Genomic DNA, 16,261 nt, shown 5'->3' on the forward strand with positions numbered 1-16,261 from the left:
GTGAATAAAAATTCAAAATGGAAAGGAAGCATAATAAAAGAGGGGCATGGAGATGTGACTAATGAACAGAGAAAATGTTATTTTAGTGCTAGGAATGTTTGTATTGCTAACTCTGGACCCTATTTTGAAAATGGCCTTACATGAATTGTGAATGAAATTGGCCAAATTACCAATTTCTGATCACTTTATTGGATAGCTGAAATCAGTAAATGGGTGGTTTCTTGTATTCAACCGATAGAACAAATGGAGTTCTAGCGAAATAGCTATGAGTTTGGTCAACTGGAACAATGGAATTGGCCGAAAATAGGGCTCAAGTGGGCGAAATCATCAATGCATAAATATTGCCGAGACTGCTAACTTCACACGAGCACAATTCCATAAGTTTTTCATCGAATTTCGTACTTTTGGTGCCATTACCATCAGGTAAAGATTCTCTATCATTTCAGGAGAAAAAATAATTTTTTAAAAAATTCTTCAACACTGAGAGCAAGTTTGTGAGCAGGGGTCTCGACAGTGAAAGGGCTAAATATGCAGTAACTTTAAAACATTTGAAGTTTTGGAAAGTTTCCAGACATAATCAATGGGACGTGGTGCTCAGAGAGGATGTAAACAGAGTGACACACAGATGCTCTAATAGCGAATCGGGGGCCATATAAACAAATTTTTGGTTGTAATTTGCAATGTCCACATTAGCAAACTGCCAAAAAGGTGGGCCCTCCTGTACAATGAAACACATAGGGTAACAATATTTAGATAAGGGTAAGATGATTTTTTGTTGCATTCATGCATTTAGAAAAGGCATATGACAGGGTGGATAGGGGAGCAGTGTGGCAGATGTTGCAAGTGTATGGAATAGGTGGTAGGTTACTGAGAGCAGTTAAAAGGTTTTACAAGGATAGTGAAGCTCAGGAAATTATTTTTTAGTAAAAGTAGGCCTTAGACATGGATGCATGATGTCCCCATGGTTGATTAACATATGTACAGATGGGGGTTGGGGGGAGAGGCGTGGGATTAAACTATGCAGAATCTAATACAAAGTGGGAGTTATCACAGTTGCTCTTTGCTGATGACACTGTGCTTTTGGGAGTCTTGAAGAGAAGTTGCAGAGGTTGGTGGACAAATTTGAGAGGGTATGTGAAAGAAGGAAATTAAAAGTGAACACGGGAAAAAGCAAGGTGATGAGGATAATAAGTTGCATAATGAAAGACTGATTATCAGTTTGGAAGGAGGGAGTATGGAGGAAGTATATACGTTTAGACATTTGGGAGTGGGCTTATCGGCAGATGGGTATATGAAAGGCAATTTGAATCACAGAATTGATGAAGGAAAAAAAGGTGGATGGTGCTCAACTGTTGGAACAGAAAGCATACTAGTGAAATACACTATGTAGCTAAGAATTTGGTTGAATGGAACAATGGAGCTGGCTTAAAATAAATCTCAAAGTAAGCAACTTAGCAGTCTTGGCACAATTTATGCTGATGTGTAAATTGTGCTGAGACTGCTAACTTTGCACCTATGTAATTCCATAAATTTTCCATGGAATTTCGTGCTTTTCATGTCATTATCTTCAGAAAGTGATTCGCTACCATTTCAGTAGAAGTTCGATTTTTAAAGGTGGACCCTGAAAGCAATATTATTTTAAGGGTCTAGACAGGGTTAAGTGGAATATACGACCTACCTGTTTAACGATCACTTGGACTTACGACCAGGTCTCTCCGACCAGTCGGTATTATATGCTGTATGAGAACTTTGGTCATGGAAACAGCAGTGTGGCATCTCAGAATCAAATAATCTCCAAGACTACACATTTTGTCTATAAATTTGTACTTTATTGTGCACCCCATAGTACAAGATAGAGCTGGAAGCACAGTAGCACTTGGAAGAAGTACAAAGAAAGTTCACTGTAAACGGGTTAGTTGGTATGTTCGTCTGTTTGTTTACATTCTTGGCGTCTATCTCATTTTTTCTTGTTTATGATGACATCTAAGGGTAGCTGTTAGAAATCATTAAACTCACCAAACAAGGTATGTCAATGGTGGTGGTAATAACAATCGTGCTAGGGCGCTTTAAATGTCATATTTTGTGTAGGTTTGATAGCTCACCCAGCTACCAAACCTACACGAAATACATGACATTTAAAGCACCCTAGAGCGATCATTACCGTTATTATTATTATTATTACCATTGATATACCTTGTTCACCAAGTTAAATAATTTCTAACAGCTAACCTTAGAAGCCATCGTAAACAAGAAAAAACGAGAGGCCGAGAATGTAAAGACAAACACACCAGCTAACCCCTTTACAGTGAACTTCTTTTGTACTTCTTCTATTCTTTCCTCTTCTTCCTCTTTCTACAATAAATACTACTCACCTCTCACCCTACAATAAGACTAAAAAATATTTTAAGGTAAGTAATGAGTTTACTGTATGTGTACATGTATTTTAATGCCTCGTTCTATTTTTTAACATACTAAAAATGTTATAAATGCAAAGGTGAAATATCAGTAAGGAACGGCTCCTTGCTTATCGACCAATTAGCTTACCGACCGAATGGAACTCAGTTGTTAAATGAGGAATGCCTGTATAACAGAATTTTTGATAAATCAGATATCCTCTCCTCCCTATTAGTCCATTTTAAGTGCTAAACTCATATACTTAGTAGGTCAGAGTGTAAATTCCAACAAAGTAAATTAAAATAGGTCTTGTTTATGATGACTTGACATAATTTTGACTTTTACTGTAAATATTAGGGGTGCCATAGGTGGCACTGGCTAATTTTGATGTTATCAGTATTGATCTAAAACTGAGTACATCAGCACTGATAAAAATTCTGGTATTGTCCCAGTCCTAGTAAAGATGGCATAACAATAGAGAGAAAAATTATAATTCAGTGTTAAGCTACAGATAAAAAATCAGATTTGTAGTAATACAATTACTAGTAATTTTAAGAGTAGAACTACCCACCCCTTCCTTGGATCAAACTTGACTATTTCCCATTTGTCAGAGTGTATGACCCCTGTAGGTTTAGCACTTCCTTATGAACAATTATAAAAATAATAGCAACAATATAAGCATACAAGTTGAACTGTAAAGCTGCAACACAAAAATACTGAATCGTTTTATAAATTTTTACTGTACCCGAGAATAAAAAGGTACAACACCTTGACTGGAATACACAAAAAGCCCGCATATACAGTGGAACCTCGGTACTCGAACTCGATTCATTCCAGAGGGCTGTTCGAGTGCTGATCCATTCGAGTATCAAACAAATTCTTCCCAACCAATTTTCTTTTCGGTTGGCTGTTATCATTGATCTTTGTTGGCCCTACGGTGACTTATTTATACAAATACTATAATAAACACCAAAATATGTGAAGAAACACAAAATAGTTTGCAGTGTTTTTGTTTTGTATAAAGCCTGATTTGTTATTTAAACAAATTCTAAAGAGTCAATACAAAGAACTGACCTTAGCAATTCTAATACCCATGACCCACTGAGCAAGGGTGCGTGGGTCCTCTGAACACAGGTACTTTATGTACTTGCTACTCTTTGCTTGCAGATGAGGATGCTTGACAGCAAAACACCAGTCTGTTGGAGCTTTATACTTCTTCTTCCACCCAACTCCATAATATACCTACGGACATGATACTTGTGTAATTTAAAAAAATAATTTTTTTTTAACATGTTGGTTGTTTCCCCACCAAGGCAGGGCAACCCAAACAAACACATTCATCACTGCTCATTTTGTAGCTGTTTTAACCAATTTTGAAACAAATACAGAGAACCATTACTCCAAAAATTGAGTACATTGTTAATAAAGTGGTGTTCTGCAGATGACTTCCACAGAAGACAATGATCACCAGTGGAATATATATATATATATTTATTTTTTTTCAACAAGTCGGCCGTCTCCCACCGAGGCAGGGTGACCCAAAAAGAAAATACTTTCATCATCATTCAACACTTTCACCTCACTCACACATAAACATTGTTTTTGCAGAGGTGCTCAGAACACAACAGTTTAGAAGCATATACATATAAAGATACACAACATATTCCTCCAAACTGCTAATATCCCAAAACCCCTCCTTTAGAGTGCAGGCATTGTACTTCCCATTTCCAGGACTCAAGTCCGGCTATATAAAAATAACCGGTTTCCCTGAATCCCTTCACTAAATATTACCCTGCTCACACTCCAACAGATCGTCAGGTCCCAAATACCATTCGTCTCCATTCACTCCTATCGAACACGCTCATGCACGCCTGCTGAAGTCCAAGCCCCTCACTCCTTCCTTCCAACCTTTTCGAGGACAACCCCTACCCCGCCTTCCTTCTCCTACAGATTTAAATGCTCTCCATGTCATTCTACTTTGATTCATTCTCTCTAAATGACCAAACCACCTCAACAACCCCTCTTCAGCCCTCTGACTAATACTTTTATTAACTCCACACCTTCTCCTAATTTCCACACACTGAATTTTCTGCATAATATTTACACCACACATTGCCCTTACACAGGACATCTCCACTGCCTCCAACCGCCTCCTCGCTGCTGCATTCACAACCCAAGCTTCACACCCATATAAGAGTGTTGGTACTACTATACTTTCATACATTCCCTTCTTTGCCTCCATAGATAACGTTTTTTGACTCCACATATACCTCAACACACCACTCACCTTTTTTCCTTCATCAATTCTATGATTAACCTCATCCTTCATAAATCCATCTGCCGACACATCAACTCCCAAGTATCTGAAAACATTCACTTCTTCCATACTCCTCCCCAATTTGATATCCAATTTTTCTTTATCTAAATCATTTGATACCCTCATCACCTTACTCTTTTCTATGTTCACTTTCAACTTTCTACCTTTACACACACTCCCAAACTCATCCACAAACCTTTGCAATTTTTCTTTAGAATCTCCCATAAGCACAGTATCATCAGCAAAAAGTAACTGTGTCAATTCCCATTTTGTATTTGATTCCCCATAATTTAATCCCGCCTCCCTCTCTCTCACACACACACTCACACTCTCTCACTCTCTCTCTCTGAGATAAAAAAAATTCTGGATAGAACCTGTACATAAGTTTGCACTGTTTCCCCCTGATCACATTAAATATCTGTTGAACTCTAGCTCTCAGTCAGGCCCCTCTGTGTTACACACAGTATACATGAGCAGAGATCAGTCATAAACAGCCTGCCTGCAAGCAGGCCGTTTATGACTGGCTGTCTGCGACTGATCTCTACTCATGTAATGTGTGTGTAATAAAGAGGGGCCTGACTGAGAGCTAATGGATAAAAATTATCTTCACTAGGAACTAATAGTCAAAGATAATAAATGAAACAGCCAGATGAATGCATGGTATTCAATAGTGAAATAGCCAAATATGTTAAAAAAAATTAATTAACAATTCACCTGAAACATAACCTAGACTTGTGTGTGAAAATAGCATGAAGAAAATATTGTACATAATAAATTTTGGTAAAACTTTGCATCTTTTAATTACATAAAAACATAGAACTTGAAAAAATCCAGAACTGTGTTAAAGTGACATACATCACTGAAGTAATAACTTTCTTCATTTTTTTAAATTTCTGTAATACCTACTATTTATTTTAAAGTCACCAAGGTCAAACAAGCCAAAAAATAAGATGTCTAAGTGTGTGTATAAATTTGAGTTGGAGGGAAGGAGGGGTAGGGGTCATTCTAGGAAAGGCTGGAGGGACAGGGGTAAAAGTGGTTTTGAGTACTAGGGGCTTGGATATCCAACAGGCTTGTGTGAGAGCGTTAGATAGGAGTGAGTGGAGGCAAGTGGTTTTTATGATTGGATGTGCTGATGAGTGTGAAGAAGGTAACATTTATGAAGGAATTCAGGGAAACCAGTTAGCTGGACTTAGTCCTGGAGGAGGAAACTAGTGCCTGCACCCTGAAGGGGTGGAGATGTTATAGTATGGAGGGTCACCTGAACTGTGATGTCAGTGCCCTTCTGGCAAGACAGTGATTCAAGAATGAAACCCTTATGCAACATTTGGGAACATTCATTGTGGAAACACTTTGCAGCCAGTGGCTTCTTCAGTCCAGTACAGTGAAGAATGGCAGAAGATGAGGAATTTGAGGTAATCAGTCCCTCAGCCTGGAGTAAATGTGTTCAGTCCATTAATCTTGAGAAAAGATTGATGGACTGAACACAGACTCCAGGCTGAGGGACTAATTACCTCAAGCTCCTCCTCATCTTTCACCATTTTTCTCTGCATTGGACCGAAGAAGCCAATGTCTAGCAAAACATTTGCACATGCCAACTACAAGTTCATTTAAAGTTACAGCAAAAGTTTTCATTTGCTCACTTACCCAGACATACATGACTTTCAGTTTAAAGGTAAACTTGTAATTGCCCACTTAAGTCTTTTAATTGCAATCTAAATAATTAAGTCATATGAATATGCCCCTTTCAGTTTTCAACCATTATATCAAGAAACTAATTATAAAGGAATAGATTTCTTGTATAAACCTCAAGATATTAATGAAGCACGGCCAATGTGTTAATAAATAAATAAGAGAGAGAATAACTGACCTGATTTACTTCCAGAGTAGTAAGACAAACTAAATCCTTGGAGGAGCGAGAGGATTTGCCCTTAGGACAATAATACAGTCCTGAGGCTCTAAGGACAAAGTAATATTTTTTCCACACTTTCTTGCCTTCAGACTTCAAGAAGAGAGGACCTTCAACTTCAGGAACACCTACACCTGTACTCGAGAAGAACTCCTGGGAACAAACAAAAATACATACATGTATATGCTGTCTCTTATTTCAATAGATGATATTCATATGGCAGTATACAAACAATTATAATGCATTTTTTTTTGTAAATTATGAATGCATTATTGATTTTTCACTAATTCACACTTGAACAACTTAAAGTTACTGTCATTGTTTGGCCCCTCAATCAAGTGGCCTGGTAAAAAAAAAATGGGCAACAGGAACAACAGTGGGTATATTATTATAGTACAGTAGTTGGTTCAAGTTTAAAACTTATTGACTACATGAGGTTCATTAAGAATGCAGTTTATCTGTACACCAACAATGAAAAATACCAAGGTACTACATACAACTCTTGGCATTTACACCAAGATACTGCATACAACCCTTGGTGTTTATAACAAGATACTTCATACAATAAATATACAGTGGAACCTCTACTTGCGAGTGCATCCATGTGCAAGTTTTTCATAATACGAGCAGTCGGTGGGTCAATTTTTTGCTTTCATACACGAGCGAAATTTCCACAAGCAAGCAGACCTCAAGGGAGGTTCCTTGATGATGGTGAGGGGCTCTTGTTCTTGATCTAGGGAATTGGATCTCATTTGTTTGTTGGACTATCTTATTGAAACTTGGGCAATGTATGATGGAAAGATGCTTCTTAATGTACACCAAAAATAAAAAAAATCAGAGCATAAACAATGGAGTTCACTTCTCAGCCACCCCTTAGCAGTATTTTTGTATGGTTTTTATGGTTGTATTCTCATTTTTCTGGTCTCATTTGATAGAATGGTAGATATATTACAGAAATAGATGATTTTGACTACTTTCACAACAAAATGTACCTTGAAACTGAGATCAATGCAGGAGAAATGTTCTATTCCTTAATTATGTTCAAGAGTAAACTGTCCATTCCATTATAAAGCCATAAATGGGTTGACATTATTTATACAATTATTGCAATAAGGCAGTAGTCTGCATGATATTAAATCTTCTATTTTTTTGTGTGAATAAAAATTACAAATGATTTATATTTGTAATAATAATAATAATAATAAAAAAATGTATAATAATAACAGTAGCGGGGTAGGGGCCGTCCTTGAAAAGGTTGGAAGGAAGGGGTAAGAGAGGTTTTGTGGGCGAGGGGTTTGGACTTCCAGCAGGCATGCATGAGCGTGTTCGATAGGAGCGGATGGAGATGAATTGTATTTGGGACCTGACGATCTGTTGGAGTGTGAGCAGGGCAATATTTAGTGAAGGGATTCAGGGAAACTGGTTATTTTTATATAGCTGGACTTGAATCCTGGAAATGGGAAGTACAATGCCTGCACTCTAAAGAAGGGGTTTGGGATATTAGCAGTTAGGAGGGATATGTTGTGTATTATTATACATATATGCTTCTAAATTGTTGTGTTCTGAGCACCTCTGCAAAAACAGTGATTATGTGTGAGTGAGGTGTAAGTGTTGAATGATGACGAAAGTATTTTCTTTTTGGGTCACCCTGCCTCGGTGGAAGGCGGCCGACTTGCTATAAAAAAAAAAAAAAATAATGTATAATAATAATGTTCTACATAATAATTTTTTTATTTTATTTTATTATCACACTGGCCGATTCCCACCAAGGCAGGGTGGCCCAAAAAAGAAAAACTTTCATCATCATTCACTCCATCACTGTCTTGCCAGAAGGGTGCTTTACACTACAGTTTTTAAACTGCAACATTAACACCCCTCCTTCAGAGTGCAGGCACTGTACTTCCCATCTCCAGGACTCGAGTACGGCCTGCCGGTTTCCCTGAACCCCTTCATAAATGTTACTTTGCTCACACTCCAACAGCACGTCAAGTATTAAAAACCATTCGTCTCCATTCACTCCTATCAAACATGCTCACGCACGCCTGCTGGAAGTCCAAGCCCCTCGCACACAAAACCTCCTTTACCCCCTCCCTCCAACCTTTCCTAGGCCGACCCCTACCCCGCCTTCCTTCCACTACAGACTGATACACTCTTGAAGTCATTCTGTTACGCTCCATTCTCTCTACATGTCCGAACCACCTCAACAACCCTTCCTCAGCCCTCTGGACAACAGTTTTGGTAATCCCGCACCTCCTCCTAACTTCCAAACTACGAATTCTCTGCATTATATTCACACCACACATTGCCCTCAGACATGACATCTCCACTGCCTCCAGCCTTCTCCTCGCTGCAACATTCATCACCCATGCTTCACACCCATATAAGAATGTTGGTAAAACTATACTCTCATACATTCCCCTCTTTGCCTCCAAGGACAAAGTTCTTTGTCTCCACAGACTCCTAAGTGCACCACTCACCCTTTTCCCCTCATCAATTCTATGATTCACCTCATCCTTCATAGACCCATCTGCTGACAGGTCCACTCCCAAATATCTGAATACATTCACCTCCTCCATACTCTCTCCCTCCAATCTGATATCCAATCTTTCATCACCTAATATTTTTGTTATCCTCATAACCTTACTCTTTCCTGTATTCACTTTTAATTTTCTTCTTTTGCACACCCTACCAAATTCATCCACCAATCTCTGCAACTTCTCTTCAGAATCTCCCAAGAGCACAGTGTCATCAGCAAAGAGCAACTGTGACAACTCCCACTTTATGTGTGATTCCATATCTTTTAACTCCACGCCTCTTGTCAAGACCCTCGCATTTACTTCTCTTACAACCCCATCTATAAATATATTAAACAACCACGGTGACATCACACATCCCTGTCTAAGGCCTACTTTTACTGGGAAATAATTTCCCTCTTTCCTATGTACTCTAACTTGAGCCTCACTATCCTCGTAAAAACTCTTCACTGCTTTCAGTAACCTACCTCCTACACCATACACCTGCAACATCTGCCACATTGCCCCCCTATCCACCCTGTCATATGCCTTTTCCAAATCCATGAAATGCCACAAAGACCTCTTTAGCCTTATCTAAATATTGTTCACTTATATGTTTCACTGTAAACACCTGGTCCACACACCCCCTACCTTTCCTAAAGCCTCCTTGTTCATCTGCTATCCTATTCTCAGTCTTACTTTTAATTCTTTCAATAATAACTCTACCATACACTTTACCAGGTATACTCAACAGACTTATCCCCCTATAATTTTTGCACTCTCTTTTGTCCCCTTTGCCTTTATACAAAGGAACTATGCATGCTCTCTGCCAATCCCTAGGTACCTTACCCTCTTCCATACATTTATTAAATAATTGCACCAACCACTCCAAAACTATATCCCCACCTGCTTTTAACATTTCTATCTTTACCCCATCAATCCCGGCTGCCTTACCCCCTTTCATTTTACCTACTGCCTCACGAACTCCCCCCACACTCACAACTAGCTCTTCCTCACTCCTACAAGATGTTATTCCTCCTTGCCCTATACACGAAATCACAGCTTCCTTATCTTCATCAACATTTAACAATTCCTCAAAATATTCCCTCCATCTTCCCAATACCTCTAACTCTCCATTTAATAACTCTCCTCTCCTATTTTTAACTGACAAATCCATTTGTTCTCTAGGCTTCCTTAACTTGTTAATCTCACTCCAAAACTTTTTCTTATTTTCAACAAAATTTGTTGATAACATCTCACCCACTCTCTCATTTGCTCTCTTTTTACATTGCTTCACCACTCTCTTAACCTCTCTCTTTTTCTCCATATACTCTTCCCTCCTTGCATCACTTCTACTTTGTAAAAACTTCTCATATGCTAACTTTTTCTCCCTTACTACTCTCTTTACATCATCATTCCACCAATCGCTCCTCTTCCCTCCCGCACCCACTTTCCTGTAACCACAAACTTCTGCTGAACACTCTAACACTACATTTTTAAACCTACCCCATACCTCTTCGACCCCATTGCCTATGCTCTCATTAGCCCATCTATCCTCCAATAGCTGTTTATATCTTCCCCTAACTGCCTCCTCTTTTAGTTTATAAACCTTCACCTCTCTCTTCCCTGATGCTTCTATTCTCCTTGTATCCCATCTACCTTTTACTCTCAGTGTAGCTACAACTAGAAAGTGATCTGATATATCTGTGGCCCCTCTATAAACATGTACATCCTGAAGTCTACTCAACAGTCTTTTATCTACCAATACATAATCCAACAAACTACTGTCATTTCGCCCTACATCATATCTTGTATACTTATTTATCCTCTTTTTCTTAAAATATGTATTACCTATAACTAAACCCCTTTCTATACAAAGTTCAATCAAAGGGCTCCCATTATCATTTACACCTACCACACCCTCTCTAAAAGTTTCTCCTACTTTAGCATTCAGGTCCCCTACCACAATTACTCTCTCACTTGGTTCAAAGGCTCCTATACATTCACTTAACATCTCCCAAAATCTCTCTCTCTCCTCTGCATTCCTCTCTTCTCCAGGTGCATACACACTTATTATGACCCACTTCTCGCATCCAACCTTTACTTTAATCCACATAATTCTTGCATTTACACATTCATATTCTCTTTTCTCCTTCCATAATTGATCATTCAACATTACTGCTACCCCTTCCTTTGCTCTAACTCTCTCAGATACTCCAGATTTAATCCCATTTATTTCTCCCCACCGAAACTCCCCTACCCCCTTCAGCTTTGTTTCGCTTAGGGCCAGGACATCCAACTTCTTTTCATTCATAACATCAGCAATCATCTGTTTCTTGTCATCTGCACTACATCCACGCACATTCAAGCATCCCAGTTTTATATATATTTATATATATTTTTTTTTTCAACAAGTTGGCCGTCTCCCACCAAGGCAGGGTGATCCAAAGAGAAAGAAAATCCCCAAAAAGAAAATACTTTCATCAACATTCAACACTTTCACCTCACTCACACATAATCACTGTTTTTGCAGAGGTTCCCAGAATACAACAGTTTAGAAGTATATACGAATAAAAATACACAATATATCTCTCCAAACTGCCAATATCCCAAACCCCTCCTTTAGAGTGCAGGCATTGTATTTCCCATTTCCAGGACTCAAGTCTGGTTATATAAAATAACCAGTTTCCCTGAATCTCTTCACTAAATATTACCCTGCTCACACTCCTACAGATCGTCAGGTCCAAAATACCAATTGTCTCCATTCACTCCTAACACGCTCACGCACGCTTGCTGGAAATCCAAACCCCTCGCCCACAACACCTCCTTTACCCCCTCCCTCCAATCTTTTCGAGGACAACCCCTACCCTGCGTTCCTTCCCCTATAGATTTATACGCTCTCCATGTCATTCTACTTTGACCCATCCTCTCTAAATGACCAAACCACCTCAACAAACCCTCTTCAGCCCTATGACTAATACTTTTATTAACTCTACACCTTCTCCTAATTTCCACACTCTGAATTTTCTGCATAATATTTACACCACACATTGCTCTTAGACAGGACATCTCCACTGCCTCCAACCACCTCCTTGCTGCAGCATTTACAACCCAAGCTTCACACCCATATTAGAGTGAAGAGTGTTGGTACTACTATACTTTCATACATTCCCTTCTTTGCATCCATAGATAGAAGAAGAAAAACTTTATAAAACTGGGATGCTTGAATGTGCGTGGATGTAGTGCAGATGACAAGAAACAGATGACTGCTGATGTTATGAATGAAAAGAAGTTGGATGTCCTGGCCCTAAGCGAAACAAAATAGAAGGGGGTAGGGGAGTTTCAGTGGGGGGAAATAAATGGGATTAAATCTGGAGTATCTGAGAGAGTTAGAGCAAAGGAAGGGGTAGCAGTAATGTTGAATGATCAGTTATGGAAGGAGAAAAGAGAATATGAATGTGTAAATGCAAGAATTATGTGGATTAAAGTAAAGGTTGGATGCAAGAAGTGGGTCATAATAAGCGTGTATGCACCTGGAGAAGAGAGGAATGCAGAGGAGAGAGAGAGAGATTTTGGGAGATGTTAAGTGAATGTATAGGAGCCTTTGAACCAAGTGAGAGAGTAATTGTGGTAGGGGACCTGAATGCTAAAGTAGGAGAAACTTTTAGAGAGGGTGTGGTAGGTAAGTTTGGGGTGTCAGGTGTAAATGATAATGGGAGCCCTTTGATTGAACTTTGTATAGAAAGGGGTTTAGTTATAGGTAATACATATTTTAAGAAAAAGAGGATAAATAAGTATACAAGATATGATGTAGGGCAAAATGACAGTAGTTTGTTGGATTATGTATTGGTAGATAAAAGACTGTTGAGTAGACTTCAGGATGTACATGTTTATAGAGGGGCCACAGATATATCAGATCACTTTCTAGTTGTAGCTACACTGAGAGTAAAAGGTAGATGGGATACAAGGAGAATAGAAGCATCAGGGAAGAGAGAGGTGAAGGTTTATAAACTACAAGAGGAGGCAGTTAGGGAAAGATATAAACAGCTATTGGAGGATAGATGGGCTAATGAGAGTATAGGCAATGGGGTCGAAGAGGTATGGGGTAGGTTTAAAAATGTAGTGTTAGAGTGTTCAGCAGAAGTTTGTGGTTACAGGAAAGTGGGTGTGGGAGGGAAGAGGAGCGATTGGTGGAATGATGATGTAAAGAGAGTAGTAAGGGAGAAAAAGTTAGCATATGAGAAGTTTTTACAAAGTAGAAGTGATGCAAGGAGGGAAGAGTATATGGAGAAAAAGAGAGAGGTTAAGAGAGTGGTGAAGCAATGTAAAAAGAGAGCAAATGAGAGAGTGGGTGAGATGTTATCAACAAATTTTGTTGAAAATAAGAAAAAGTTTTGGAGTGAGATTAACAATTTAAGGAAGCCTAGAGAACAAATGGATTTGTCAGTTAAAAATAGGAGAGGAGAGTTATTAAATGGAGAGTTAGAGGTATTGGGAAGATGGAGGGAATATTTTGAGGAATTGTTAAATGTTGATGAAGATAGGGAAGCTGTGATTTCGTGTATAGGGCAAGGAGGAATAACATCTTGTAGGAGTGAGGAAGAGCCAGTTTTGAGTGTGGGGGAAGTTCGTGAGGCAGTAGGTAAAATGAAAGGGGGTAAGGCAGCCGGGATTGATGGGATAAAGATAGAAATGTTAAATGCAGGTGGGGATATAGTTTTGGAGTGATTGGTGCAATTATTTAATAAATGTATGGAAGAGGGTAAGGTACCTAGGGATTGGCAGAGAGCATGCATAGTTCCTTTGTATAAAGGCAAAGGGGACAAAAGAGAGTGCAAAAATTATAGGGGGATAAGTCTGTTGAGTATACCTGGTAAAGTGTATGGTAGAGTTATTATTGAAAGAATTAAAAGTAAGACTGAGAATAGGATAGCAGATGAACAAGGAGGCTTTAGGAAAGGTAGGGGGTGTGTGGACCAGGTGTTTACAGTGAAACATATAAGTGAACAGTATTTAGATAAGGCTAAAGAGGTCTTTGTGGCATTTATGGATTTGGAAAAGGCGTATGACAGGGTGGATAGGGGGGCAATGTGGCAGATGTTGCAGGTGTATGGTGTAGGAGGTAGGTTACTGAAAGCAGTGAAGAGTTTTTACGAGGATAGTGAGGCTCAAGTTAAAGTACATAGGAAAGAGGGAAATTATTTCCCAGTAAAAGTAGGCCTTAGACAAGGATGTGTGATGTCACCGTGGTTGTTTAATATATTTATAGATGGGGTTGTAAGAGAAGTAAATGCGAGGGTCTTGACAAGAGGCGTGGAGTTAAAAGATAAAGAATCACACATAAAGTGGGAGTTGTCACAGTTGCTCTTTGCTGATGACACTGTGCTCTTGGGAGATTCTGAAGAGAAGTTGCAGAGATTGGTGGATGAATTTGGTAGGGTGTGCAAAAGAAGAAAATTAAAAGTGAATACAGGAAAGAGTAAGGTTATGAGGATAACAAAAATATTAGGTGATGAAAGATTGGATATCAGATTGGAGGGAGAGAGTATGGAGGAGGTGAACGTATTCAGATATTTGGGAGTGGACGTGTCAGCGGATGGGTCTATGAAGGATGAGGTGAATCATAGAACTGATGAGGGGAAAAGGGTGAGTGGTGCACTTAGGAGTCTGTGGAGACAAAGAACTTTGTCCTTGGAGGCAAAGAGGGGAATGTATGAGAGTATAGTTTTACCAACACTCTTATATGGGTGTGAAGCATGGGTGATGAATGTTGCAGTGAGGAGAAGGCTGGGGGCAGTGGAGATGTCATGTCTGAGGGCAATGTGTGGTGTGAATATAATGCAGAGAATTCGTAGTTTGAAAGTTAGGAGGAGGTGCGGGATTACCAAAACTGTTGTCCAGAGGGCTGAGGAAGGGTTGTTGAGGTGGTTCGGACATGTAGAGAGAATGGAGCGAAACAGAATGACTTCAAGAGTGTATCAGTCTGTAGTGGAAGGAAGGCGGGGTAGGGGTCGGCCTAGGAAAGGTTGGAGGGAGGGGGTAAAGGAGGTTTTGTGTGCGAGGGGCTTGGACTTCCAGCAGGCGTGCGTGAGCGTGTTTGATAGGAGTGAATGGAGACGAATGGTTTTTAATACTTGACGTGCTGTTGGAGTGTGAGCAAAGTAACATTTATGAAGGGGTTCAGGGAAACCGGCAGGCCGGACTTGAGTCCTGGAGATGGGAAGTACAGTGCCTGCACTCTGAAGGAGGGGTGTTAATGTTGCAGTTTAAAAACTGTAGTGTAAAGCACCCTTCTGGCAAGACAGTGATGGAGTGAATGATGGTGAAAGTTTTTCTTTTTCGGGCCACCCTGCCTTGGTGGGAATCGGCCAGTGTGATAATAATAAAAAAAAATCCATTATCTTTAACTAACATAACTGTTTCCAAAGTAATAAGAAGTATACAATAATGTACCTCTGTATTATAAAGTGGTTCAGCTTGTAAGTGATGTAGTTAACCTTATATGTCACTGATATACTGATCATTCATACAGAAAAGTTAATTAAATAAAAAATTTAAACATCTATTAAATTTAAATTCAAAAGAGGAATGTAACACAACAAAAATTAAATTGATTACAAGAAGTTGAGCAGTTCTTCACCTCAATAAGTGTACTTCTTCCTTCATCGTCCAGATCAGAATTCTTCTGCGATGATGACCCAATAAGGATATATTGCTCTGGCCGCAGGAACAAGTCATATTTGTCAGGTCTCTCCAGGAAAAGAAGCTTGTTTTTGCTATCGCGTGTCCAAAGAAGAAGATTTTCTACTAGCATTTCATCATCTTCATATATTCGTTCTAGGGAATAAATAATACAGTATTATTTCAATACTCAATTGCACAACTTTTAATAAACATGAATATAATAGCAAAATATGAAATTTTTCAAGTTCATGTTTCATGAAAGACTGTTAAGACAAGATTCACTATAAACAAAAAGTATTAAATAAAACTAACCCATATAAAGATCAGGAATATGTTCCACTACTGCCCATTTTGGGTCCATCCTCACATGATTTTTATCTGCCAGCAGCCTTGTCACATGTACAACTGTCATCTTTTCATCAACTAACAATGATTTTGTTGACC

At 39.0% G+C, this 16,261-nt stretch overlaps 1 protein-coding gene across 6 annotated transcripts in view; it reads right to left on the reverse strand.

The window, feature by feature from the left end:
* Positions 1 to 16,261, reverse strand: part of pico — a 571,549-nt gene that overhangs the window by 23,641 nt on the left and 531,647 nt on the right. For all 6 annotated transcript variants that reach the window (XM_053784277.2, XM_053784363.2, XM_053784200.2 and 3 more), the window contains 4 exons: positions 16,130 to 16,261; positions 15,774 to 15,970; positions 6,582 to 6,773; positions 3,469 to 3,636 (listed from right to left, as the gene is read on the reverse strand). The exon at positions 16,130 to 16,261 is cut by the window's right edge and continues 106 nt beyond it. In XM_053784277.2, the coding sequence (XP_053640252.1) occupies positions 3,469 to 3,636; positions 6,582 to 6,773; positions 15,774 to 15,970; positions 16,130 to 16,261 (689 nt within the window). The remainder of the gene's footprint in view (positions 1 to 3,468; positions 3,637 to 6,581; positions 6,774 to 15,773; positions 15,971 to 16,129) is intronic.

The sequence above is a fragment of the Cherax quadricarinatus genome, chromosome 2, assembly GCF_038502225.1.
Source record: "Cherax quadricarinatus isolate ZL_2023a chromosome 2, ASM3850222v1, whole genome shotgun sequence".
NCBI classification, from domain to species: Eukaryota; Metazoa; Arthropoda; class Malacostraca; order Decapoda; family Parastacidae; genus Cherax; species Cherax quadricarinatus.